At 44.3% G+C, this 26,355-nt stretch overlaps 2 protein-coding genes across 15 annotated transcripts in view; one reads left to right on the top strand and one right to left on the bottom strand.

Moving 5' to 3' along the window:
* The window catches only part of SFI1 (SFI1 centrin binding protein), a 27,482-nt gene extending 15,595 nt beyond the window's left edge, over positions 1 to 11,887 (top strand). For 4 of the 8 annotated variants that reach the window (XM_030232665.2, XM_018916453.3, XM_018916454.3 and 1 more), the window contains 14 exons: positions 124 to 226; positions 697 to 793; positions 1,466 to 1,626; positions 2,020 to 2,094; positions 2,378 to 2,452; positions 2,797 to 2,973; positions 3,761 to 3,894; positions 4,792 to 4,887; positions 5,068 to 5,320; positions 5,992 to 6,139; positions 6,910 to 7,033; positions 7,731 to 7,833; positions 8,357 to 8,489; positions 11,753 to 11,887. In XM_030232665.2, coding sequence (XP_030088525.2) covers positions 124 to 226; positions 697 to 793; positions 1,466 to 1,626; positions 2,020 to 2,094; positions 2,378 to 2,452; positions 2,797 to 2,973; positions 3,761 to 3,894; positions 4,792 to 4,887; positions 5,068 to 5,320; positions 5,992 to 6,139; positions 6,910 to 7,033; positions 7,731 to 7,833; positions 8,357 to 8,464 — 1,654 coding nt within the window. In that variant the 3' untranslated portion in view covers positions 8,465 to 8,489; positions 11,753 to 11,887. Of the gene's footprint in view, positions 1 to 123; positions 227 to 696; positions 794 to 1,465; positions 1,627 to 2,019; positions 2,095 to 2,377; positions 2,453 to 2,796; positions 2,974 to 3,760; positions 3,895 to 4,791; positions 4,888 to 5,067; positions 5,321 to 5,991; positions 6,140 to 6,909; positions 7,034 to 7,730; positions 7,834 to 8,356; positions 11,244 to 11,752 lie in introns of those variants that run through there. The other 4 variants (XM_050980644.1, XM_030232668.2, XM_030232669.2 and 1 more) reach the window with 4 other exon arrangements.
* On the bottom strand, positions 8,704 to 26,355 carry PISD (phosphatidylserine decarboxylase). 7 transcript variants are annotated; one of them, XM_050980646.1, is made up of 11 exons: positions 26,210 to 26,346; positions 22,458 to 25,552; positions 22,235 to 22,303; positions 17,967 to 18,189; positions 17,773 to 17,889; positions 15,984 to 16,149; positions 13,781 to 14,017; positions 13,517 to 13,655; positions 12,647 to 12,793; positions 11,780 to 11,940; positions 8,704 to 11,479 (listed from the first exon to the last, which is right to left on the bottom strand). In XM_050980646.1, exons 4-11 carry the CDS (start codon positions 18,014 to 18,016, stop codon positions 11,255 to 11,257), a joined length of 1,242 nt encoding a protein of 413 aa, XP_050836603.1. In that variant the 5' UTR covers positions 18,017 to 18,189; positions 22,235 to 22,303; positions 22,458 to 25,552; positions 26,210 to 26,346; the 3' UTR covers positions 8,704 to 11,254. The 7 variants fall into 7 exon arrangements, with proteins under 7 accessions (XP_050836603.1, XP_018772001.1, XP_018772007.1 ...); XM_018916456.3 differs by having other exon boundaries at positions 17,773 to 18,189; XM_018916462.3 differs by lacking the exon at positions 17,773 to 17,889.

The following is a 26,355-nucleotide window of genomic DNA, read 5'->3' as shown; positions in this document are numbered from 1 at the left end:
ACAACTGAGTTTATAGATGCAGCTGGGTTTGGTTCTCTTGTGAGTGGAAAAGTGCCAAATGAATGAGTGAGAATCATTCTTAATGGGTCTCTTTTTAACTTCTGTGTGTATTTTTGCCTTCAGACAGGTGGTGTGTACGTGGAGAGAAAATGCTCTTGCTCTTATACATGAAACTGAGGCAACTACTCGGGCAGATGAGCACTACAGGAGAGCAATCCTGTCAAAGGTAGGATCTGTACAGCAGGTGCCAAGGTCTCAGTACAGGTGCTGGTTCAGGCAGGGGTCAGATAATACAGTTAGAAGGACCAAAAACTTAAATCTAAGAGCCACAGCTAAGAGGGATCTGCAAAGTGGGAGTCTCATCTTGTTTTTACAGGTGTCTCTGTAAGCTCATGGCTTTTTCTCTTCCTTCTTCTCATTCCTTAGAAGGAAGGAAAAACCAGCAGCATGATATAGCATACTAGTATTGGTGAGTGGGGCAGGGAGGGGATGGATGAAAGAGAAAAACACCTTGAAAAAGGCCACGGGGACCCTTTGAAATACTTTGCATTTAATTTGTAGGAAATTCTGTCTTCTGAGCCTTAGGTGAAGAATGAGGTGGAAATGGTTATGTTACAGTGATGGGGGAGTACATTGTGTCCCCTTCCATTGCAGTGCCAGTCTGTGTCCCAGCTGCTGTGTGCATTGTATCCTTAGGTGCTGCTGCAGTGGAGAGACACTGCCTGGCTACGAGCCTGTCACCGCCACCTGAAGGTGACAGCTGTGGTGGAGGCCAGGAAACAGTTGGATTTAGGTGAGTTGATGGAGATGTTGACCTCTCAAAAGTCCTCATTGTCTGTGAATGAACCATGGGCAGTGTGTTGTGTCATCTGTACAGATGAAGTGATTGGGTGGTCTGTTGGCTTACAAAGGATGTCCCCACAGATGCAGAATGAATTGGGATTCCAGTGATCTGCTGAATGCTCCTTGTGTTACTTTGGTTTCTCTGTTTGTTCTTTGTGCTTTCTTGTGATATATATATCAGATGGTAACACTTCCTTCCTCAAAGGAATTTTCCATTACTAATTTTGGGAATCTCAGACATCTGTTTTGAAGGCAATACAAGTAGTCTTATCAATTACTGCTTCAGTCTTTCTCTAGTAATTCTTACTGAAAGACCCTCAAATTCTGCAAGCATTTTCATGGTACCATGGTACATTCTTGACATGGGGACTCTGAAGCACAGAGGGCTTTCCTAAAGGTTGTAAAGAATGTCAGTGGCAGCAGGGAAGACTTGCAAGTCACAGCTCCCTGTGTGTTATATGAAATGTTTCACAGTTCTTCTTCCTATACTGAATACTGTCAGTGCTGAGTGCTGTCCAAGTTGAGTATTGCTGAAACAGTTGAGAAAAGTAGCTGATCACTTGATACTCTGAGATGAATAATCTCCCTTTGGTACATGAATTAATTTATCTTCCCCTGACAGTGCGTTTACAGAGCCTGTTTCTGCACTGGAAGGAATTAATGAGGGAGTCTCTGATGCTGAGGGCTCAGCACCACAGGGCAGTGCAGCACCACCAGCAGCACCTGCTCCAGAAGCACCTGGTGAAATGGAAAAGTTATCATCAGCAGTGCCTTGGGAAAAAGGTGAGAAGGATCAGCAAACTTCCCAGCCTGTGGGAAGTTATGGGTATGGAGGAACACACTGTGCTCCCTGGTGAAGGGAATGGCAGTCTGGGCTGAGAAGAAGCATGACAGCTTTGTGTACTGAGGAGGAAGGAGCATGGCTGTGTCTTGCCTGAAGAAACTGATAGAAGTAACAGAGTTAACAAGACAGCCTGAGCTTACTGCAGATGAAATCCCTGCTGGGCTTGTAAATGTCTGCACATGGGGCTACACTGTAGGGCACTTGGGTATTGAGGGTGGCCTCAGCAGAGCAAAGGGAGGGTGATAAAGCTGTTTGCTAGCTGTTCTAATAGCATTTGGCTCAGATAAATGGGGTTTCTCTGCAAGTGACTCAATGTTTTGGTTGCCTTGCAGCTGCTGCAGAGAAGGGGAGATGAGCTAATGACTCATAGACTTTGCTCTGCTTCCTTCTCTTGCTGGAAAACTCGGGTAAGGAATTTTGCCATGGGTAGACACCTAGCTCCTTGCTAGTCATTCTCTCTTCTCCTTCGTATTCTGTTTACACAAAGGACCAAGAAAACTTTATTTAAACGTTTTCAGGATTTTTTGGTTCATCTAGCATTAGAGACACCTTGCCATAGACTGGGTGAGCTAAGGGTTTTCTGCTTTGGCTCCACCATCACTTCCTCCTTGCTTGGTGCTTTGGCTGGCGTTCTGGTGTTGAGTATGTGAACTTCTAACCTGGTTGCTGTGCATTTTTTTTGCCTAATAGCTGTTGCAGCAGCAATGGGAAAAGCAGAAGACAGTGCAGGCATTGTGGCACTGGTCCCTTTCAGTGCAGAGAAAGGTAAGGGGTTGGCAAGTGAGTTTGATGATGGGCAGATTTGACTGCAGTTAGCTGAGTGCGCACTGAATGTCTGTTTCCTTTCCTCTTTTGGTGTTGTATGTTATTTTGGGATGCTGGAAAACTCCCTAACATTTCTTAGCTGATTTAAAAATATGCTCATTTTCCCCATCTGGCCTTAGCTAACTTAAATCTCTGTCCCTTTGTCATTGTGGCAGTGTCCTGCTGTTGCTGCAGCTCTGCTTATTCCTATCCAGAGGAAGGGAGGGTGTTGCTGTCTGCAGGGGGAGTCCCTGGCCTGGAACCTGTCTGTGTAATACTCACAGCTCTTGTTGTTCCTGTTGTAGGTATTTGATGCTTGGCTCAGGTTTGCCAGGGGGCAGCAGGAGAAGAAAGATGGCATTGAAAAGGCCACAGGAGTTCACCACACAACTCCTTTGAGAGAAGGTGTAACCTGTGCCTTGAGAAACACTGCTGGCATCAAGCAGCTGCAGGGACAGCTCCATACTCAGCCCCAGCTGGAGGTGAAAAGAGATTGCTCAGATATAAATCCAGAACTGGACTGCTCTGCTCTCTGCTCTGTGTGTGTGTGTCTGTGCATGTATGTATCTTGGAGCTCCACATCCCAGCTATTGTTTAGATCCTACGTACACTTCTGTCTCTGGTTCAAAGCATTTCATTCAGCTGAGACTAGAGGACTTCAGACTCGTTAGGAACCTTTCTTAATTAAACTATTTTAAAACTGGCCATTTTCTTTCACAGACAATACTCTTTTGCATGTGGGTCAGGTGTCTAAGTTGGGTGCTAGAATGAAGCATTCAAGACTACATCTGATCTTGTCTTAGCTTTAGCACTGCTTATTCCTTCCTGTGTGGGCTTGTGTCACTTCTGCCTTTGAGTATCAACCCAGCCCTGTGTGTGAAAAGGATGCCTCTATTGACTGCTCTCTTCCTGCTTCTGGGCAGCATTCCCAGCTCTTTTCCAGGTTTTCAGGATACCAGTTGTTCCATTTGCTAACGTGCAGCTTGCCTTGGTTCAGAAGTACCCAGTTAATTCTCTTCACCCAAATGTTACCACAGTGGACCTCTTGATTTAGTTTAGAGAGTTGGTATGGTTTTGAGGGCATCAGAAATCTTGGTTCCTTCTCCATGGTGCTTCCTTCTCTCTGCCATCAGATGCTCGGCTATTCTTTGTGTTGCTCTGCTATTCTTTGTGCCTTCACCAGTCAGTGTATTGTTGTGCCATGCTGTGGAAACAGAGGCTCTCTCCAAGAAATTAAATAAACCTTTTCCTTTTTTGCCACCTCTGAAGAAACAAGTGACATTTAAAAGGCCTGATGTTAGTCCTGAGACAAGAGGACATTCACCAGAGGAAGAGCCATGGCCTTCAAAATGCAGACATCTACCACTTCACCCTGCTGTGGGGGGCTCAGTGCTCTGTGGCCTGTGAGTGTAAATTTCCAGTCCCTGCCTTGTTTCTCTGGCATATAAGTAACTTTGCATATATGTAATCTGTCTGTCTCATTTTTGTGTTTCCAAGTTTTCTCATTGAAGACTTTAGTTCCATGCATTCTCCTTAGCTCTGACTGCATCATGTGGCTGGTGGTACAGAGCTGTACAAGAGCTGCTTGTAATGCAAACATCAGCCCACACATGGGGAGGTATTTGTGACTGTACTTACCAGTGGCAGGTAGAACCAGCTCAGCTCAGCTTCCACTTTGTGTTTTTCAAGGCAGAACTGAATTGGAGCATTGGCCATTTGTCATAGGAACAGTTATATAGAGAAACATTGAAAGATACCTTTGATGGGACTTCAGCCATCAGGAGAGCTTATCTTGCCCAAGTGGCCTAGTGTCACTGGAGCTCTTGTTTTTTGCACTGAAGTCACCTGATGAAATGATAAATATCAAGCTGAAGTTTCTTATTGCCCCTTTCTTTTCCCTGGGGAAGCTATTCCTTAAAAAATTCCTATTGATCATGGGGCAGTTGCAAGAAAGAATTATCTATGAATCTTCTCAGTGCAGAACCCTACAGGGAAATGAGATTGTAACTTCACATTGCTTTAAGCAAGTATATGCTGCCAAAAGAAGAGTTTCTGCCCTGTTCAGTTTTGTCACTTCCACCATTCTTTGTGTTGGCACCACCACTCACATGGTGAACTGGATTCTCACATTAATACAGGTTGACATTTAATCTTTAAGAATCAGGATTGCATGCAAGGAGAATGTTGCAAAGCAGGGATGAATGATGAAACAGGACTGTTTCTTTAGCTGCAATGCCAGCTAATGCCAGTTTACAATAATCATAAGTCTGGGGCACTCTTTGTTCTGTTTTTCGTTTCAGAAATGCCTTTCAACGAGTCAGGTTACCACCACGGAAGCCTGACTTCCCTCTGGAATCTCTAGAAAGCAAGGAACTGCTGGGACCTCCTTTTACTAGGTAGAAAATCTAATTTCAGAAGTAAAGAAAAGAGGGTGACTTACAGTGGGGCATAGTAGAGCAGCTAATTGGAGAGCTGTATGCAAGGGAATGACAGGAGTCTCCCCTTTTTGCACTGACCTCAAAGGACAAGACCAACAGGTTGCAGTGTATAGTGACCTTATCTTTCTTCCTGTACAGGTCAGAGGTGCCCTTTCAGCAAACATCTGTGAATAAATGTCCTGCACAGCCTGGGAACTTAATGCTGACACCTCACCTGGAAGAAAGTACCTGTAAATGTCTGTCTCAGGTGGACAATGCTGCTCATCCCCATCCCTCTCTCACTTGTGCTTCTCTCCCCCTGTGGACCCAGGACATGCACCGAGCTGGGCAGGGGCCAGAGCTGTGGTCTCCTGCATCTTTTATGTCCCACATGAAAGCTGGCCCAGAAGAGGTGAGTGTGTTGCTGAGGGAACACTTAGTGTGTGTACTGGGCTGCTGCCAGCAGGCCCATTGCTTACTGCTGTGTTTTCTTGTGGTTCTTCTGAAGTGCCCTGGTGGAGCTGGTTTTCACTTGTTCTAGCTGTCTTTAAAGCTGACCAGTGAACTGCCTCTGAATGCCCAGGAACTGTTTACCCCTAGTCTGAGGCAATCCACATGTGGGGTTCTGTATTTCATGCCTTTTTCTTGGTTGTCTTCCTAGCCAGATCTTTTCCTAGCAAGTGACGTGAGGGTGCTGCCGCCTCTTTGGAGTTCAGAGCAGTTACAGTTTGCTCTCCAGATTGCAGGGATTTAAGAGAAACTCAGCTTAGGAGCAGTGGGTGTGTCTGAGAGCTTCAAAAAGTTGAAATTCACTTAACCTGCAAGTAGGTGTTTGCTTTTTGAACTCCTTGGTCCACACAGAATGGGAAGTTTTAATTTTGCTGAAATATCTCCATGCTGGAAATCAAAGAGCCCATCTTTTAAAGTCTGCTTCTTCTGTGGGATTTTATGAGAGGGCCTCAGCACCTACAGGTTGTCTGAGTGGGAGTAGGACTAAGTAGGTCAGGCACATCCTACTTGTAGGGTTTATTTAAGAAATAAATTTCCTTTGAGGAAAACCCCAGTGTCATTCTAACCTTCCAGAGAGGAGGTCAGCCTGCCAGTGGTCACAAAGGAGCCCATTCCCAAGACTCTCAACAGAATCCTGTGGAGAAGAAGTTGCCACCAAATTTGCAGCCACATCTGCTGTCATCTGAAGCCTTGGTAGGAACAGGGAGTCACCAGACTGCAGGTACATCCTCAGATCCAAACTGCAGCAGTTGCTCATCCTCCCCTCTGATCTGTATGAGACTGCAAGTCACTGCCACAAAATGTGTGGGAGACAGGGCAGTCTTGTGTGCCAGCATCAGGAGGTAGAGGGTACCAGTACTGCTCTCTGGGAAGGTAACTCAGTTGTATGGATTCTGCTGAGTCTGGGGGCTAAAGCCCTGCTCCAGGCATTGAAGGATGGGAACTGCTTGAACGTTCTTTCAGCAAGAATGTGCTCAGGTGCTGGGGTGTTCACATGTACAGCAGAACTTGCTTCAGGAGGGAAGTTCATCCAGAAGAGCTCTCTGAGATTTCCCTGTACTTACAGTATGGCTGTAAAGGGACAGATGGTGTCTAAGCACCTCCCCTTGTGGTGTTTTAAATGACATCAGAGCATGACATTTGTTCTGCAGGAGTCCTGTACTTAATTACTTCTAGATTAAATGTGAAAGACTAAATCCTGAACATGTCAAAACAGTATTTGCAGTACTGAACCACCCACCAGAGCATTTTGTATCTTTTCTGTGTTCAGACTGAGTCTTCAAGAGCTTGTTCTGTTGTCAGAACTCTTGCCCTCTCACTGTACCTGATCCTTTGGGGTGAACAGGTACATGTCATAGGGTAACCAAACATATGAAAAGCAGTTGGGAGGGTTCCTTTTTTCCTGTCATTAAAAATATTTTCTGTTTTTTTATAAGAAAAAGTGGATGTCTGTTCTATCTCCATTGCTTGTGCCTTATATCTTCCATTCAGCTGAAGGGGAAAAGAGGAAGCAGAGTTCCAGAGAAGAAATGATGTTGGAGAGAAAGGTGGAAGTTGAACTCTGGCATATCCAGCAGCAGATGCAGTACTATTACAGCAGGAAGCAGGAACTCAAGTAATGCCCCTTTAGCCAGCCTTTCTTATGTTGTCCACTCTGTTGCACTTTTTCTGAGTATCTATCCTAGAAACAATCAGTCTGTTCACAGTAGAGCTGTGAATGAAACAGAGAAAAGTTCCAGAGATTTTTATTTTCTCCTTTGGAGTTCACTCCAGGTGAAGGAGAGTATGTGCATAACTACTTCTGTAATCAGCCAAGTGGTTTAATTACAACTTTGGCAGCTCTTGCAGAAGCATGTCAGAGGTATCACTGGGTGTAATCAGGAGATAGTGCAAATGAGTAGGGCAGAGCAGTTGAAATTTAGCTCTAAGTTATTTTATCAAGAGGAGTGAGCTTTTCCAGCTTTTAATTAGAAAAATTAAAGATGGCTGGTATTTGGTAACTGCTCTACTAGAACAAGAAAACAGAAATGCTCAAAAGAAATGGGGCTTGGGGGCAATTTAAGTGTCAGGACAAGAAGTCAGGGGCTAGAAGCAGGAGGTGGAGGTGACAGTTTTCAGATTCCTCTGCTTTCCAGCATCTTTTGGTTTTTTGGTTTTGGTTTTTTTTTTTTACCTTTTAAAAAAGATTTTAACCATTGACTGGTTTGAGACAAAAATATGGGTCTTATTGTAAGTATCAATTGCAAGTCTAAGTTGGCTTAGACTGTTGAGCTCTTAATTTGGATAAGAATCCTTCTAATCCATTTTATCAGGTGCTGTCAGCAGCAGGCACAGATTCTGCAGCAGTGGCTGGAAATGAGCATGCAACCAGGAGCCCAAGATGGTGTGCAAGGAGTTCAGGAAGAATTGGGTCAGGTGTGTAAACAGCATTTAAATGGAAGCTACTGAAGTGATTATCACTGTGCCATGCACTTAGCCTAAAGGCTGATGGTAGCTGTGAGGAATTGTGTAGTAAGCTGTTAGTAAAGTCCAAGGGAAGTTTGTAGTCAGAAACAGGCTGAGGAGCAGAAGAGTCTGTGTAGATGCCTCTTCTTGTTTGTTCAGAAATGTAACTCCTGCTCCAGAAGACCTTTCTGAGGCTATTTCCTAGCTATGGATCAAGCTTTCATAGACTCATTCTGAAAATTTTTCTGCAATTTTCCTAGACAATTCCCTGTGTGCAGACTGGTCCTGCCCTGCTCTCAGGCCCCAGGTTCACACAGCCAGGTGTGGGTACTGGTACCTCTGAGCTGTCCCTGAGTGACACAATCTGCCATGTACTGGCCCTCAAGTGAGAGAATACAAAAGCTGCTGGAGCAGCTCTTGCTGTCAAAGAGACTAAATATTGTCTGACTGTACCAACTTCTGTTGATGCTGATGCTCTTGTGTTCCCTTGCAGTTGCAGGTGAGGATCAGCACTCTCACCTCAGCACAGAGGGCTGAGAGACATCACGTGCAGGCCCTGCTTGCCCGCCTGCGAGATATCCAGCTTGCCCTGGATCTGTAGGATCTACCAACTTCCCAGCTCAGGGGTAGGACTTTTTGCCCCTTTCATAGCAGGGGACAATGGAAGAGATGTATCCATTCATTTAGTTCTATGTATGGAATTTATATTTGATAAATTAAGTGAAAATAATTTTGCTTTTTTTTATTGTTACTGTAGCTGATCAGAACCAAACTGGAGCTACAACTACCTCATGCTGTACTTGCAATACCTAGTTTAGGTTACCTGTCATGCCACAAAGATAAGCAACACAGATAAGACTCTTTATTTCAAAATGTTTGCAATTAAATGAGTTCATGTCAGTAAGTCATACACTTTGACATACAAAAATACCGTGCTACTGATACAGTTGAATTAAATGGATTCTCCATGCAGGAGAAATTCACAGCATTATCAGTACCCTCGAGGAACTTTTTCACTCCTGGGGTGAATTGCTGGCCCCTGCATCACAAGCAATGTTGGTTTATTAGCTTGCTCTGCACAGTATTAAAACCATCATAACAGCCACTTGCATGCTGAATCCTCTCTTCCTTCTGAGATTCCTAATAAAGCAAACATCAAGCAACCCATCCTCCATCACTAGGCTAATATCTACCTTCAGATACTATGGATGATGCTGCTGAGTAGGAAGAAATTAAAGCTTAAACTTCCTTTGGCTCTGTCTGGATGTCATAGACCCCAGTGGAAAAGAAGGAAAAGATTCAGTTGTCTTTTTCTCTCATCCACTGGAACAAATTTGATTTCTCTTGTTAACATGACACTGAAGTTTAATCAAAAAGCTCACCCTAACTTTATCCTCTTGGAGCTGATATTTGCCTTACTCTTTTCTCACTCTCAAAGGTTTAAAAAGACTTGTGTCTGGTACTATACTGCTGCAGGAGTAAACTTGCTAATACCAAGAACTTTAACAAGATAGGTGGCTGAGAGCCACTTCAAGCTTCCAAACTCCTCCCTGTGTGAGGAAACACTGACTCCTGGAGCCAAATGAATTTTCTCCTGCTTGTCACCCAAACAGCCACCCTCATGTGACTCATGCCTGGCTCCATCACTTAGAGGCAGTTTATCATTCCTTCCTTCCCGATGACAAGCTAAGCATACAGGACTTGGCAAACTGGACATTTGTACAACAAAATTAGATTCTATTTTCTGCAGTGCATACAAAGAAGGTTTCTTTAGGAGATCAGAGCTCATCAAAGCCTGTCATCTCCTTGAAGTAGCAGAAAAGTAGCTCAAGCAAGGAAGTAGTAGGAGAAATCTTTCAGAAAGCACAAAGGCAGGTTTCATAAGCGTGTCCACTCCAACAAGCTCTGGATAGCAAAATCATGTTTGAGTGCTGGGACTTGAAACAGTTTATTCTCAAAAAACAATTTATACATTGCTTTAAAACTCAATTCCTCTTCACTTTGGCAGTGGTTTTTGTCAGTGCCACATGCAGTAGATAGATCCAAGGTGTTAGATTTTAACTCTTCTTGATGTGAAGTCACAAAGAGGCTTTAAAATTTTACAGTGGATTAAGCTTCAGCTCAAAGATTTCAGCCCCCAGCACATTCCTAGCATAAAGTATGAGGGTATAAGTCAGAGCCAGTGTGGTTTTTTGTTTTGTATTTTGAATAAGATGAAGTTGTTGCCTAGTCAAGGGAAGGCCAGACTAGCACCTGGGAAGCAACATGGGATTTCTTTAAAGAGCCATAAATACTTTAAACACAGTCAGTGCATAGGGCATTTCACTCTGTACAATGAAAATTGGTCCTGAAGTAGCTGAAGCTCTCCTTTAACAGAGGAACTAATTCTTCAAGAATTTAGTGACAAAGTAACAAGATACATAGCAGAAAGGAAAAGCATACTTTAGTTGCCCTCATATAACCCAGCAAAAACATGCCCTGTGTCTTCTAACTCCTTATTCCAAGAGGTGAAGTTAACTGTCTTTCATAAAGACAAAAACTTTAAGGCCTGGAATAGCAAAATAAAACCATGGATTAGGAAGAGGACACACAGTTTTGTCTGTCTTAAAAAAATAAAAGAAAGAAAATCACAAGATGACAAGTTCTGTTGTCTGGAATGTAGCCACTATTTTCAGGTTTAAAATACAGTGCAAAGCCCATTTTTAAAGCAACAATGTCAGACAAAAGAACTAAAGTTGTCTAACAGCACAAAACTCAGGATGAGGGATGAGTGTCACTCATTGTACTGACTGACTGTTGTATATTTTGCTTTGTTTGGGCCATGAAGCCACACCAGCAAATTTCACTGTTTGGCCATCTGGCATTCAGAGACTGCTTTTATTTAGCAATTTGGGTGGGGTTTCTTAGAATAAAATAAATATGAGAATATATTCTTTACTCAAGGTCTGAAAAACAGATTCTGTAGATACAAGGTCCAAGGTCTGACTCAGCCTGTCAGTGTCCCTTTAAATACAGGTAATCTCTACCTCCACCCTTTCCTACTGCACCTGCCTAGAAAGGCTTAAAAGGGACTTAGAGGCTCTAAGAACATAATTATCCTGTGGCACATTCAGGGGAGAACATGAAAGACTACAGGCACAGGGTGGGCCTGAAACCACCATGGGCAACATCTTTAAAGGCAGCTGTACCCAATACATCCATGATCATTCAATTCAGTTTCTACATTCAGCAGCAGGTAAATGTAGACCAAATATTTTCAAGTTTAATGAAGCAGTGACATCTTTCTTCCTCCTCACCCAGGTCCTGCTGAGTGATACAAACTTGATAAGTGAAACACTCAGTGGTGTGGAAGAGTCCCTTTTTATAGAAAATCTTCCTGCTGAGACAGTTCCTATAGAGAGCCCAGTGCTTCTCCAAAGCGGATTTTCTGTCCAGCTTTGAGGTTGAATCTGAAGTCCTTGGGTGCCTCAAAGATTAGTACGATCGTAGAACCTAAGTTAAATTCCCCTAAATGTTCCCCTTTCCTCATGGGGATTCCCTCCTTGTTGTTGTTGGATATGAAGCTGAAGTCATTGTAGGAACCTTTAGAGTAACTTGGACTGTTCGTGTGCAAGTCCTGTACAGAGAAGGAAGAAGAGAAGGATTTACTGGAGGATTTCAGTGCTCTGTATTCATTCATGATCACAGCTGTGGACTATACACACTCATGCATTTTTCATGAACTCACAGTTCAAAGGTGCAATAGGAATATTTTTAAAATTTTCTGTATTGGAGAGAACACTGTTTAAATCAGTCTTAGAACATCAGTACTGTGAAACACCCTTATTTCAGGGTAATAAGATTTTTTTTTTTTATTTTGTTATGCTGCACCAATCTCAACCATTAACAGAAAGGTGCCTGCTATGATCCTGCTCACCTGGTCAAAGTAGATGCGGATGGAGCCCACATTTGTTGCTCCTACAGCTGTTAATGAGAAGAAGCCATGTTTCCAGTCACCTGTAAGGACAACCCGTTCATTGTGGCAGAACAGTTCCTTGATCCAGCGAGCAACTCCAGGATTGACAGACATCAGAGAGCCTGAAGAAGTGAGAAAATATTCAGGTTAGGTTGTCTGATTTGTAGCAATATTGTAATGCCACTCAGATGGTGTTTTCAGTGGAACTGGAGCAGATCCAGTAAACAACTCTTGACAGTTATTTGTAAGAAGAGAGGCAAGTGCCAGGCAGAGCAAATGAAAGAGAAGTCTGTGCTGAAAACAAAAGGGTCACAGAAGGATGCGTGTGGTGGGTCAGTCTCTCTCTCATGGTGTTTGAAACCACATCGAAATACTTGGGGTTTTGCTAGATACCAAGAAGTAAAATATTTTTATCTGCAAGAACATCCGATCCCAGCTCCAGTAGTGTAACTGTTCAGTTGCATTCTTTGCCAAGCACAAGCAGAGATCATACTTTTGGCTACTGTTTGGTATGATCTGCAGAACTATCTATATTCCAGGTGCAAACTGAATAAACAGTGTTTGGGAACAAATCAGCTCAGCTTGAATCAAGGGGTACTTCAAAGAACTCAAACAGTTTGAATACAATATTACTGTTTTCACCATGTTTATGTGATTTGCTCTGGTAAACTATACAGCTACAAAACTCATTACTGTTTGAGACAAATCACTTTTCTACTATTGTCTGTCATGTTACTGTACAACTTCTGCACTGGTGTGTCTCATTCTGCAGAGGCCCATAGCAGTGCTTCCCTCCATAGCAGCTGTTTCCTAGGAGCAGAAACCAACCTGGGAAATGCCTTCGGTGTGACACTGTCCAGTCCGTGGGCGAGTGGAAGCAGTGATAATCCCCTGGTGCAAGGTAAATTACACAGTGGTAGAGCTCATTCCCCTCCTTTGTGACCAGTTGTTTCTGAAAAGAGTTACCAGCTGGGGCTGCAGAAAAAGAAGGGAAAGGAAGGGGTTAAAGATATTCCTGCTGAAGTCATCTACCTTAGCCAGGCAGTCTATGTTAGAGCCAGTGCAACAGCAGAGGATTAAATGCAGCTCATGTGGATTGGTGAGACTACAAAAACATAGATTTCATGCAGAAATCCAGTATTTCCAAATGTTCCTCTCCAAGAAAATTAGATCCTGGATTGTTTCAATCACAGTGAAAATTTTTCTTTTGGAGTTTGCCCTTCCCTAAGCAAAACAGCAGAAACTGAAATCCAGTACAACAGAACTTTTATTAAAGCTGTCCTTTAAGAACAGAATTTGTGAAGAGTCCCCTAAGTTATTAGAGGGGTAGTGCTTGAGCATGGATCTTGTTAAGGAGTTTTATCCAGTTTTTGCTAGCCAGTGCTTGGGCCCATTTCAGTGTGACAGCAGGAGTGCTGCAGCTATGGTATAGCAACAGATCTTGGAGTCAAGTGTAGGAACCAAGCAACTCAGTTCAGATAATCAGAATGAGCCAGGCGTGACTGTATAAAGCCACTGGTGAGAAAGAGAAGAACTAGAACAGCAACATGGTTACCCGCAAATAAAATGAACCAAACATCAGACCTGCTTTTGTTCCTGACAATGCAAGAAAATGTTACTTTTTTTCATCTCTCTTATGATTTCTGAGAACACTGAAAGGGCACAGCAAAATAAATGCAGAACTGACACAGAACTCACCCTGGCTAAAATGCATTTCCTCTGTGGAGATGCGAGGTCCCAAGAAAGATTCCAGAGAATAAGTAACTCCTTTTACTTGCTCCACTTCACAATTTTTTACCTGTCCGAAATTAAGGATCTTTCCATCAGAGGGACTAATCTACAGCAAAGAGAAAAAATGGAAAACAGTTAGCAGTTCATTAATTCCTCATGAAGCAGTGCCATTCCTCTGGGGGCTGAGGGAACTGGCAGTGCTGGGTGAAGCCCTCCCTTCCTTTCACTCACCACACTGTGCACGCAGCAGACCGGCCGTGCCTGTGGTTTCAGCTTCCTGCGGAAGAACTCGCTGAGGTTCCTGTAGTGATGCAGATCCTCCACAGCTGCCTCCTTCATGTTCACCCCAAAGGTCCAGATGTACAGGCTGTACACCGGCTTCCGCAGCCACGTGGGCAGCTCCACCTGGTTCAGGCGGCCCCAGGCTCGCGAGAGCAGCCGCGTTGGGACCGACTTGTACAGGGCCACCTGAGGGGAGAATGGCAGCAGGTCAGTGCTCTCCCCACTGATGGCTTCTTACTTCTCTCCATAACACAGGAAGGATCAAACTGTTCCTGCAAACCCCTCCCTTGAGTTCATGTCACCTTTAAGGCAGCAAAAAATTGACACTGCACTTCATCCTCATTCCCTCCATTCTGGCGAGAGTAGACAAGAGACAGGGTGAAACTGAATATAACTTTAAAGTGAAGCCAGAATTTCTACTCCCTTGCAGGCTGAAGCTCCACACTGAAGTTACTGCAAACTGCTCAATGTGAAGCTTACAGAAAAAAAAAGACATTGCACATATTCTAGTAGAACGCTCATCAGAAAGGCTTAACATTACCAATGTATACATTTTTGTGAATAACTAAATGAAAATTGTCTGGAAAATAACTTTTCAGTGTTGGATGACATGTTCCTCAGATGCAGCTGCTACTGAGGGTGCTCCCCACACCCAGTACTGTGTGTTGTCTGCTCTAATGACACGAATACCATCAAAGAAATGTACCCACTGGATGCAGCTACACAGGTATAAACTTATACCAGCCTTACTCCTTCTCTCACAACAGTGGGAGCTGCTAATTGCAAGAATATTAAGTGCCTTTATTTCTGTAGAAATACACCTTTGGACTTGCACCAAACCCCAAGTTTTAGTAAGGAAAACAAATGAAACAAAGTTGGCAAGAGGTATCTGCTGTTGATGCTTCGAAGTGGAGAGACGACAACATCTTTCTGTTGATAATTCCAGCAGACAGCTCTTCTGGGGTTTGTGGTACTTGCTGTCAGCCAGGAAGCTCACATGGCTATGATGTAACTGGGGGAAGCTGGGGAATATGGACCAAGGGAATTGAACACTCTGAAACCAGTTTTGCAAAGGAAGTGGCAATCTGCTGACTGGTGTTTTTGAACAGCTACATTCAACTTGCAGCTAAACCTTGGGATTTTTCTTAGTGAGAGTCATTTGTTCTCAATCATATCCTTCATTATTAAGTCTTGCAAAACACAGCCATAAATACAAGCAGAAGTATGCACTGGCTTCATCATACCAAATACAGCAAATGAAGATTTCACTTACAAACCACCAGCGTGTGTACATACAGGGATATTTCAGAAAGGAAGTACCAACCTAATCTTACTTCAGATAAAACCTTCTAAATGAACAGTGCTTTAGGTTATATAAGCTGAAATACTGAAGAAAAAAATGTTACCATTTTAGTTGACATGCCCTATACTGTAATAATTTCAAAAAATTAACTTTGCTGTTTTCCACCAACACTGAAAATGTACATACAACTATAAAATCACATCAATTGTCATAAGCAGTATTTCCTAGCAGCCCATCCTCTTCAATGGAGCCTGGTTTTCAAGCTGATGGGATCAAACAGAACAGATGTTCAATGAAATAGCCTTAAGAATGGCAATTTTGTCCTGTTTGCAATCAAAATACTTCCTTGGTTGTTGGATTCTGAAATTGCATGATTTGTGGGGAGAATTACTATGTGCAAGGCATCCCATACCCTGCTCTCAACAGTGTCAGAGCAGAGGTTTGTGTATCATTTGGATGTGCTGGACTACAAATGCTCAATGAACTTGAGGAACAAACCCTCTTGGTGCAAAAATAACAAAAAACAAGAGACCAATCCAACAGGACAGGAAAAGGCACTTGTCAAAAGCTTTGGTCTTCCTTGTCCTAGCCCTGATACTGTGAGGTGACTGAATTCCTTCAGAAGTATCTGTTGACTTTCCCTGACTGTTAGAGGACAAAGTAATTCTCTGCTCCTGAAAAAGTCACTTGCTTGTGAGGCAACTGATCAACACAACCACAGCAAAAACTAAACAGAAGCACAAATTGCACCTCTGCTTTCACACCAGTGATCACCAGGCTGTCCTGCATGCAGCAGCTCTCCCCCCAGCTGCTGCCAGCTCCTCCAGGACACAGCTCCCAGACACTTACCCTGCTCATAGGCCTCCATCCCACTCTGGTCAAGGGTTTAAGAGCACCGAAAGGCAGAAGGTAATAGAGAATAGTCAGAGGCCAAGAACGGAGTTTCAGAGCAGGCCTAGACATACAGCTCAGCTGGCCCAACCTTCGCCTCAGGGCCAGCTGGGGGAATTGCAACCTGAAAGATTACATACACAACATCAGAGGGTCAGGCATCTCAGCTGCAGAGCCACCAGCTTCCAACAGCTGGGTGAGTTATTCCTGCTAAATGTTTCTTAATCTTCGATACTACAAATCTTTACTCCTTTATTTTGATCAGTTCTTCCCCTTCCCAAAATAGAAGAATAGTTTATCTAAAAAATAAAAGTCTTCCATCCAAATAATAGTGTTCACCCTCATAGGTCACCTCTTATGAATGACACCCTCAAAATTTAAAGGCAAGAGCAGTTTCCATCTTAAAGCTTTCACTGAGTATCCTGGTTCCGAACAGGGAACATGTGGACAAAGCCAATACTTCTACTACTGCACAACAATCTAGACAAATCCATAGCCAAATAATCAACTCCCTTGCCTCATAACCAGCTGCATCTCTGATTTTCTTTTTCTTTTTTTGTTACATGGATGTCCTGACTCAGACCTCATTTTGCACAAATGGCCATGGGGAGAAGTTGACCTAACTCTCACAGGGAAAAGCTGCTCAGCTTCTTAGCAGCAGTCAGACATTAGGGGCCTCAGTTCAGACCCTTGCAGGTCTGGATGCAAAACCCTTCAGGTCCCCATTTATTCTTTGGCTTCTACTCATGTAAAAACCACTGGCATTTCCAAGGTCACATTATCAAAGGGAAATCTGTCTACCTGAGGGCAAACTATTGAAATGACTGACTGAACTCCTGGCTAGGAGACTGTTCTGCAGCCAGGACACAGCGACGTGCGCACACAAACTGAAGTGGCACAGTCTGGCTGCTCCCAACAGCTCGCTCTCTCAGGGGATCCTGTGACATGAAAAAGGAACTACAAAATGCTGCATATGTCTTTCCAAGATGGAAAGAAGCTGAGAATTTCAAAGGAAATTTTCTTGCCAACTCGTTCTTTTCAAAACTTGGATCAGAATTAAAATATCAGGCAGACAGGTATAATTGTCACCACTTTGGGATGCAAGATGGTGCTTTTGGCTCAGAGATGTTTTTTCAGCAGTGAACTCAACTTCTTTCCCCTGAAGAACTAATAAATAGAGAATGATATGTGCATCTTAATGCATCAGGGAAAAAGAACCCTGAGCAGAAGTGCTGTCTCAGCAGAGTTAATGCAGGATTCTCAGCAGGAGGTAGGACCGACTCGACATGGGAATAGGAAGGGACACTTCACATTCTCCCTCCCATCCCTACCCCCAGCAGCCTGCCAGGGCTGGCGGGCCAGGAGCCGGGTTGGGTCCCGTTCTCCCCCTCCTGCTGCTCTCCCCCCCTTCACTGCAGTCGCTCCTGGACCAATCCCTGCAGAGCTGCATCGCATTGGAGCCCTCGGGCTTCTCACTGCCTTGGCCTGGTTTCAGAGTGGCCCCTCAACTAATTTTTCCATTCTCCTAGTGATAGAGAGTAGAAGGGAAAGGAATGAAAGCTTCCCCATTCCCCTTGTCATGGAACAGCATGCCCTTCTCTGCCAATACAATGTATAAGGAGCTTTATAGTAATTAGGCCAAACAAAAGCTTCGCAGATGGCTCCCGCTCCTTCTGCCCAGAAACCCTCCCAGCCTCCCTCCCGCTTCAGTCACCATTCCTGCAAAGCAGAAAATACTGAACAGTACCTGAAACGAGTTCTCCTACTTGGTGTCCCACCAGCAGAGCCAGCTGGGCCTGGACTCTCCAGCTGCGGGTGCTGGTCCCCGGCACAGCTGCTGCTGCCGCCGTTCCCTGAACGCAGCCTCCGGACATGAATTTTAACTTTGCGGAGGTTGTAGCAAGAGGGTGGAGGGTTAGATAAAGCTTTGTAGCATCTCACCATTTCCCTGTGTGGAGCTCTGGTCCCTGCAGGGTGTTTGACTGACACATCGTCAGGGTGACGGCTGTTGCAAGGCTCAGTCTTTTTTTCCTCTACCTCTCTTTCCTTTGCTTGCTCCGGTATAGGAGAGAGGACACGGCGTCACAGTTCCTAAATCCCCCGCTGGTTTCTCTCTGGATTCCCTCTCTGTTTCCCACTTGAATCTCTGCTACAAGAGCTGCAGCTATTGCAAACAAACAGGCATTGTGTCATATTTCAACATCCCACTACAAAGCCGACTCTGCACACGATAAAAATGAGCTGTCCATATGAGCAGTCCTTGCTTCTTGCTAGTCCGGGTGGCCATTGAAGCCCAATTCCCCAAAAAACACCCTGCAGTCTGTCCCAGGCTGCTGGGCAGCAATGCTCTAGTGAGAGGAGCAGCCAGCTGGCCTTGCACAGCTCATCCCAGCACCAGCCTGAATGCAAGGCTGGGAGGAGGAGTGGGGCGGAGAAGAGGAGGAGGAGGAGGAGATAACTCCCAGCTTCAATTCTGCAGTGCAGCAGCTGCTGCTAAGAGTTCTGGACTCTTGGGCACCAAAAATCCTTTCCTGCACTTAGTGTCCAGCTTGTAAAGAACCAAACAGAATGGAATGAAATGTCTTTCCATTATACAACTCTTGCCAGACACAAATATCCATCTACAGAAATCTTCCATCTAAAAACACTCAGTTAAGGGAACAGGTAATGGACATTCTTCTACAAATAACCAGATACATAAAAAAAAAAGCCAGTTTTAGGGCCAGCTTGAGAATTGGGTATAAAAGTGTTATGTGTCTATTATGTGACTTTCAGTACTGTCACAGTTTTTATGTCCAGTAGAACTAAAATACAAAACAGTAGGAAACTGTTTGTTTAAAGACCAAAGGCTGCACTGTTTCTATCTAAGATTCTAAGTATACAGAGAAATTTCCCTCTTTAATCCTACAGAACATACCTCAAACATAGATTTTCTGAATCTCCTGTGGCTGGGTTTGGATTGTTAAGGGAGTCTTGCTTCAAGAAGTGGAAGTCAGATAGCTACATCTCACCTCAAGATTAAACCAAATACTCAGAACAGTTTCAGAACTGACTCTCTAGTGGTTCCATTTCACTTCTGCTTTCTGCTAAATATGGGTTCAAAAAAACAAAAACCCCCTCTCCTTGTTTGCACTGTGAAAACTCTGTGGCTAACAGAGTGGATGAAAAAGAGCACTGTTGCTCTGATTGAGGGAAAGGCTTGTATTGTAATAGGGATAAGGCAGGAGGAGTGGGAGGACCAGCAGGGAAAGCTAGAATTAACTAGCAAATGGCATCCCAGTCAGGCCTCAAAAGGAAAATATTCAAGCAGTAATTGTGTATTTTGATTTGCTTTCAACTCCAAATATTACAGATACTCCCTAGAAACACCTCTGGAGATCCTGTATGAGAATATTTTTCTCGGGTAGAAAACCTCTATATGGTATTTTGTGTGTCAAGAAGTTCCAAGACCTCTGTGCACATTAATCAAGCTGAATTTTAACAACTGCAAATTAAAAAAGAAACCCAGCTAACTGAAAGAAGGGAAATTTAAGATCAGTGAAAGCACTCAAAACATACTCCTTCCTCCCTGAGCCTTGTGCCAGCTCTTTTTGTTTTCCTACTTAAAATATCATTTAGTCTTTCTCTGGCTGGCACAAGAAACTCCTACACAACAAAAACGATGCCATCTGTATAGTAAAATGCTGAAAGCAGTTAGCCAAAATCCTATCAAAATTCAAAGAAAAGCAACAAGGAACACAGGGAAGCTACTTTGGGAACATTAGAAATTAGTAAATACTTAATTTTAAACAGCAACAAGCTAAATTGACAACGTTGTTTCAAAAGAAACTTCATCTGACCAAGACAAAATTATTGTTCACACTGAACACGTGTGTTCACAGATCTGTGGGGAGAGAATTCCTTTGGAGCTGGGCAGGAGCAGCAGAGCACCCAGCCCAGCAGCTCCTGCAGCCTGGGTGGAACCCTGCTCCCCATCCCATCTCCTCCTGTGCAACCTTCACCCTTGCAGAGAGAGAGCAAACACATCTTATCACATCTACTTCAGTGCTCTTCCCTTCAGGATAAGGGAGGTAACCCACAAGCTCTTCCAGTAAAAATCAATTTTATCCCTCAAAAAACTTTTAAGGAATTATTATATTGTCAGCTGAGTAACCATGATTCTATGGAAGCATGAACCCAGATACACAGCTGACCTGCTCCCTAAAAAAACCCAGACACTGAAATGTTCTACAGCCTGATGAAGGGGGTAGTACCACCCTTCAGTCCAAAACAAAAAACGTGGGGCAAGAGAAATTCCTTCTCCAGGAAGGGAAAAACATGAGTGTTACAAGTTTTTTTTCTCCACCTCTTAAAAAAACTGTGTGCAGCCAAGAAGTTTCTCTTAAGTTCTGTTCTACTTCCCTCATTACATTCACCAGGATTCCCATACCCAAGTCCTGCTGAGCTACTGACATGCCTGCTGTGGCTGCCCCAGAAGTAACATGCAGTCCCTACAGTGTAAGAAGGCTGAAATGAAAAATCCACCCTGAATTTACCTGCTTTCCATGGGGAAAGGAACAAGAACTGCTCATCAGACAGCTCATGACAGAGGAACTCATATACTGGCATCTCAACAGCTGGACTTCTTGGGATGCAGGCAGTGCCCACAGCTTGTGTCAGCTGAGACATCATCAGCTTAGACAAAAATCTTAAAAATGTTTGGTTTGTAGGGGTTGCAGACCATTCCCAAACCCCCTCACCTGTCTGAACTCACCCAGAATCCACACTGGGCAAATAAAGCAGCAGTTAGCAGCAGGTATGAATCCATAGAGAATTATCTCATAGAGAACTGCTAATCTGCCAGCTATGCCACAGCTTCTACTCTGTCAGCTCAAATAAGCATCAAATCCAGTGACCTCTTTTAATTACTTGTCAAATAGTGAACTACTGAAATCCTTCTCTCAAGTTTTAAAAAGACACAGCAAGGCAGTTGCAAGAAATATGCAACTGAACTGCAAACCTGCAGCCTCGGTTTTAAACCGTGAGCATGAATCATAAGGCCTGGAATGTGCTGGTCAGTGCTCAAAGCCCTCCGGTCAAACTTTCTACATTTGGTCACAGAACTACTGTTTAAAAAATGCACTGAACGCATCCCAGTGCTGAACTCAAGTGCCAGCAAAAACTACGCTCTTGCACTCAGGGGCGAGGTACTCGGTGAGCGCTGGTAAAGGTCCCGTTCCTTTCCCAGCAGTAACTTTAATATCACAAACCTCACCCCTGCTCCCACCCAGCCTTCTCTGCAGGCGGCCCGGCAGGACAAACACTGGATACTCCACACCCAGGCAGGAACTCCCGGACTCGGAGAGCACACCAGAACGGAAATCTGAGCGCAGGCTGAGCGTCTGCCAAGGCCACGGGATTGCCGGGCAGCGCCTTGGGACAGCTCTCCCGGGAGTTTTCCAACGGGATCGCTCCGCGATTGACCAGCGCTGCCTAACGAAACGTACCGTGCTCGGCTGCATCTACCCGTACTGCCTGAAATTCTTTGCTTCTCGTTTGAAAAAGCCTTTCTGTAGTTTCTATACTTTCTCTTCGTGTATTAGGAAAAAACCTTTTTATTGCTTTCACCGAACTTTACACTGCTGTTTCAGTTTTTTGTATAAATAGAGCAGGGAGAAAAATAAATATTTTAGGATAGCCTAATTGGATGACTGGGTTCTGAATTCTGTGCAAAAAGCCTGTTATACAGTCTCAAAGACCTTCTGTGAAGAAGCAAGGAGATAAAGCTTTATTTTACAAAGTGACATGACATTTGATGGCATCCTTTTAATACGTTGTAGTAGTAATTTCCAATTAACGGTTTGGAACAACACTCCCCAGTACCACCCCCTACTATCGCCCCATTATTTTAGTTTAAGATATCAGTAAAGCAAGCTCTCAGCTCCAGAAAGGATCTCTAAAGGAAGCATAAGCCGCGTTACATCCTCCCCACAGAGCAGCACCCGGCGGAAGCTGCGCAAAAGCTCCGGCGGCTCCTCGGCCCCCTGTCCGCCCCGCGGGACTCTGGACTCCGATAAGGCTGGTCCAGCAGACTCATTCTGTTCAAATCTACTCAGAGATTACTCATGAGTCGACTTTGGAACATCACCTGAAACTTCCAGCAAGCCAGACTGAATCACCCTTTGGCCGCCAGCCCTCGCACATCTGCCCTGCGGTCCGATAGCCCTTACCTGATGCCCAGGGAAGTCTCCTTCGTCCCGGCTTTCCGCCTTCAATCGCCAAAACGACACCGACCCTTCCTTTCAAAGCAGTTTTCAGACACGTGAACAAAGTTCAGCGGACTGCGAACCCCCCCACCATGGCACCGCAGCCATCCCGCCCCCGGGGCCCCTTCTCCGGGCCGGGGAGCGGAGGCGGCCTCGCCCCGGCAGCTCCGCTCCGCTCCTCTCCTACCTCCCGCCGCTGGCTGCCGCTCCCCGGCCGCGCTCCGCTCGCTCCCGGGCGGTGCCGGCCCGGCCCGGCCTTAAGGAACAGCGCGGGCCGGCGGCCCTGCCCCGCCTCGCCTCCAGCCACTGGCGCTGCTCGGCGGCTCCTTCCCGCAGCGCCCCGGCCCCTTCGGAGGAGGGGCCAGGGCAGCACAAACGCGAAGGAAGAGAGAGCGGACGGCTCCGGAACACGGCGGCCCGCGGGACAAGGGGCACTCCTGGGGATCGGCGCTCAGCTTCACAAAGAGCCGCTGGCCCCGACAACGGGGAAAGAGAATTGTCGGGGAGCAAGGCACCGATGCGGATTCTGTGCATTGCACAGCTTCCCTGAGACAGCTTCCCACCGCGTGTCCGGGTGCGGGAACACAATCCCACACAGGCACTGGCAGCCAAAGCAGGAAAGTGTGCTCCAGCCTCACAAAGCGCTTCCGAAAAGCTCAGATAAATTGTTCCATAAGCTCAGCAAGACGCTCAGGAAGATGCACAGGAAGTTGCACGAGACAGAACAGACTCATCTAGCCAAAAGGCCTTCCCACTGTTTAGATTTAAAAAAAACCCACAAACCCAAACTGGTTTTATTTGGTTCCATTTACCAGGACAACCGAGAAAAACATTTACACCCTTGCAGCCTTTACACAATCTGATGCTGTTGAAATGTCACTGGTTTTAACATTTTCTGACCATCTTTCTTGTGTATTTTCAACCACTTTACAAGGATTTTTTTTTAAATAATTGCATAGATGCTCCAATGAAACCCCAAGCATCAGAATCTGGGAGCAAGAGTGAGGAATAAGAGACCAACTGGAAATTATATTTCTTCCGAAGTCGAATTTAATAAAAAATCAGATATTCTTTCATTATTACCTCTTTCCTGAACTTGAAACACACCTCTTACCATAGTACTAAATGTCTCCTCTGGGCCAAGAAAAGCACCTTCTGTATTGTACTGCCATTTAAGCTCCAGTATCCTCTGTTACATAAATGCAAGCACTTCCTGCCATCAGTAGGAAAGACTGTTGTTCTTACCTCTGAGAATCCAGATCCTAAACCTATGCTCAAACACTTTCCTGGTGAATTAAACTGTTTTTACAAACTGGCCCATGACAATAAGCTGCAGTTTGACCACTGCAGCTCACTTCCAGAGACGTTTACTGTGCTTTCATGGCACATATCTCTCCAATAAACACTGCTTTTTCCTTACACAGAACAGAGCAAACTACAGGAGCAAAGGACACCTACAAGTTCCACTCTCAACACTCTGGTTCATCTGTTCACTCTGTTCCTCCAAACTCCACCTCTGGCCAAGCTTTCCCACAGTAATTATCTGATCCTGTATCAACAGTGCCCTGGTGCCCAGGTAAGAAGAAGCAAAGTGCCTCAAGTTAGCATATGAATGGCATGCCATGCATGCAGATCCCAGCCAGGAAATGTTCTGTGACAGCAAAGATTTGGAACAATAAGCTTCCATCCATCTGATAAACATCTACCAGTCTCCCTCCAAGCACTCTGCTTTACCTCATCTAATTAAATGAAAGCTGATCCCCACTGGTATTCACAGTAGGAGACACTAAAGCCTTAATCAGCTCAAGCTATTAGCGACAGAATGTCTCTAAGAAAATTACACAAAGAAAAGGTCTGTGCTAAAGAAACAGTAGTTCTGTCTTTCCCTGTGGAGAAACTTAAGGGACACTTGACTTGCACCAGATTCATTTTCCCCCCCACCATCCTTTTATGTAGCTCAAGCAAAACAAAACCACACAGAAGTGTACCGACTCTGTAATTCAGGCAAAAATGATGCACATCTCAACCCCAGCATGTACCTCTGCTACAGGGAGAGCTTCCCTGCCAGCTCAGCAGGGTGAATGTCATTTAGTTAATATCACAATAAAGGATTAATACCACGTAATATCTGTCTTCTCAGAAGCAGGGCAATCTGCCCCCTACACAGAGCTGGCAGGTGGAAGATGCTCCACATTCCCACGGGGACAGGAGGCTGGTGCAGTGCAATCAGCACTGCAGAGCAGCAGGCTCGGCAGTGAGGGCACATGCACCGGTTCCTTGTTCTGTATTGCTCTTTCAAAGCCCGTTCAATCCCACTTGGTCTCTCTTTGCCTATGCAAAGGCTTATTCTGCCCTAAAAACAAGACAACACCCCCCTTCCACACCCCTTAGCGTGAGCCCAGTGATGCAAAAAACCAAAACAATGGAAAATGATCGGTCAGCAAAAAACCCACTTCACTCTACAATAAAAAGTAACAATGCAGCTCTTATTTTTCTTGAATCCTTCATTGTTTGGAATATTTCTTGCAATGTCTGACCACAATTTCTCTTTTTCCTCATAACTATTGAGCTTCCTTTCCCTCCCTCAGAAGCATTCAACAGAACTCAAACACATGAGGAAGGACTGGGATGTCTTGTTAGTGTCTCCTACTAGGGTCTGCTGCATCTGGGGCCCTGCTTATCAGTTTGAAATTCTTTGTGTGTTTCCCCACTGTAAAAACCAAATCCTTTAAAGCTGTTTCATCAAAAGCAACACTCTTAGCTTCACCAAATAATAACAAATCAGCATATCAGTATAATGAAAGAAGGAAAATGCAGTAAGAGAATTATCCAATTTCATACCAAAAAGTATAAACAATAACAAAAGAACATTTGTTTTCAAGCATCAGAATTGAATTTACATTGCCTTGTTAAATAAATACTCTGTGGACACTTACCAGTTCTTTTTTTTTAATCAGAACCCATTTGAAACAAACTTCAGCAAGAAAAGAATGTACAGAAGACAGATTTACAGAGATTCCTGAGGAGCAATCATAGGCTAAGCTGTTAGCATCTGGACTGTCTGGATCATATCTGGTTTTGGTCACTACTGAAATTTAGGGATTCCAGCCTAGTCTCCCACAGGCATGTGGCCAAATCACTCGCACACTGGCAGTGTGCTCAGGAATGCAAAGAAACAGAAGTGCCAGAGGTCACACTGAAGCATCTCCTACACAACCTTACAATCCTGGAATCTTTAACTCCTTGCCTTCAGAAGTGACAGTGAAGCAGGCACTCATGTGGCTGTTTGGAAGAACACATATATTTTAAAGTGTCCAACATAGAGTTGAACAATATACTTAATGCTTCAAAGGCAATACAATAGTTACAGGAAGCCATGAAGTATTTACTTCAATGCTGCAGTGAGTGTTTGACCTATGAATACCATACACACCACCTGCAATTCCACAATAATTTCTCAACTCCTTGGAATCCAAAAGGAAAAGGCAAAAATCTCTCAGGATCAAGAGGAATTACAGACCTAAGTGAAAAAAAAAACCAAAAAAAAAAAAAAAAAACCAAAAAAACCCCAAACAAACAAACAAACAAAAAAAAAAACCACCCAAAAAAAAAACCCTACCAAAAAAAGATTGTGCTGTATATTCATTCAAGAAACAGGTAAATTTTTATTAATCAGGCATTCATTCCATCTCAGCTTTCTTGTAAAGCACATATGGTGTCAGCCACACTAAAAGATGGATGAGTTGCTGGCAGTTCCTAATGTATAATGACTTCAGCCAAATGAGTTAGTGAAGTGACAAAACTTTAGTTCCATGAGTTGTCAAGAACACATATTGTTGTGTTGTCAGTAGAGGCAAATTCAAAACTCCTGTGTTGAAATGGAATCAAAGGAGCTTTGCATCAAACGTGGCAGAAGCAAAATTGCCCCAATTTTCTTACCTCCCATTCACTTGCAAGTTTCACAGGCACCTCTATGCCCCTCTTCTCCAGCTGTTCCAACTTGTAATCCTCATATTTTCTGTATCCTGCATATCCTCCTCCTGTAGCTACCAGAACGTGGAAGGGCCGCAGGCGGAAGACTTGGC

This window comes from Serinus canaria, chromosome 15, assembly GCF_022539315.1.
Source record: "Serinus canaria isolate serCan28SL12 chromosome 15, serCan2020, whole genome shotgun sequence".
In the NCBI taxonomy this organism is placed as follows: Eukaryota; Metazoa; Chordata; class Aves; order Passeriformes; family Fringillidae; genus Serinus; species Serinus canaria.
This window is presented reverse-complemented; position numbering and strand designations above follow the sequence as displayed.

Excerpts from the sequence above, each read along its gene's own strand:
- PISD (XM_018916459.3), bottom strand. The coding sequence starts at position 17,969 with ATGGTGAGATGCTACAAAGCTTTATCTAACCCTCCACCCTCTTGCTAC. Across the intron at positions 16,150-17,772 it reads AGTAGGAGAACTCGTTTCAG|GTTGCAATTCCCCCAGCTGG; the intron begins GTACTGTTCAGT and ends GTAATCTTTCAG. Across the intron at positions 11,480-11,779 it reads TCCGCATCTACTTTGACCAG|GACTTGCACACGAACAGTCC; the intron begins GTGAGCAGGATC and ends TTCTCTGTACAG.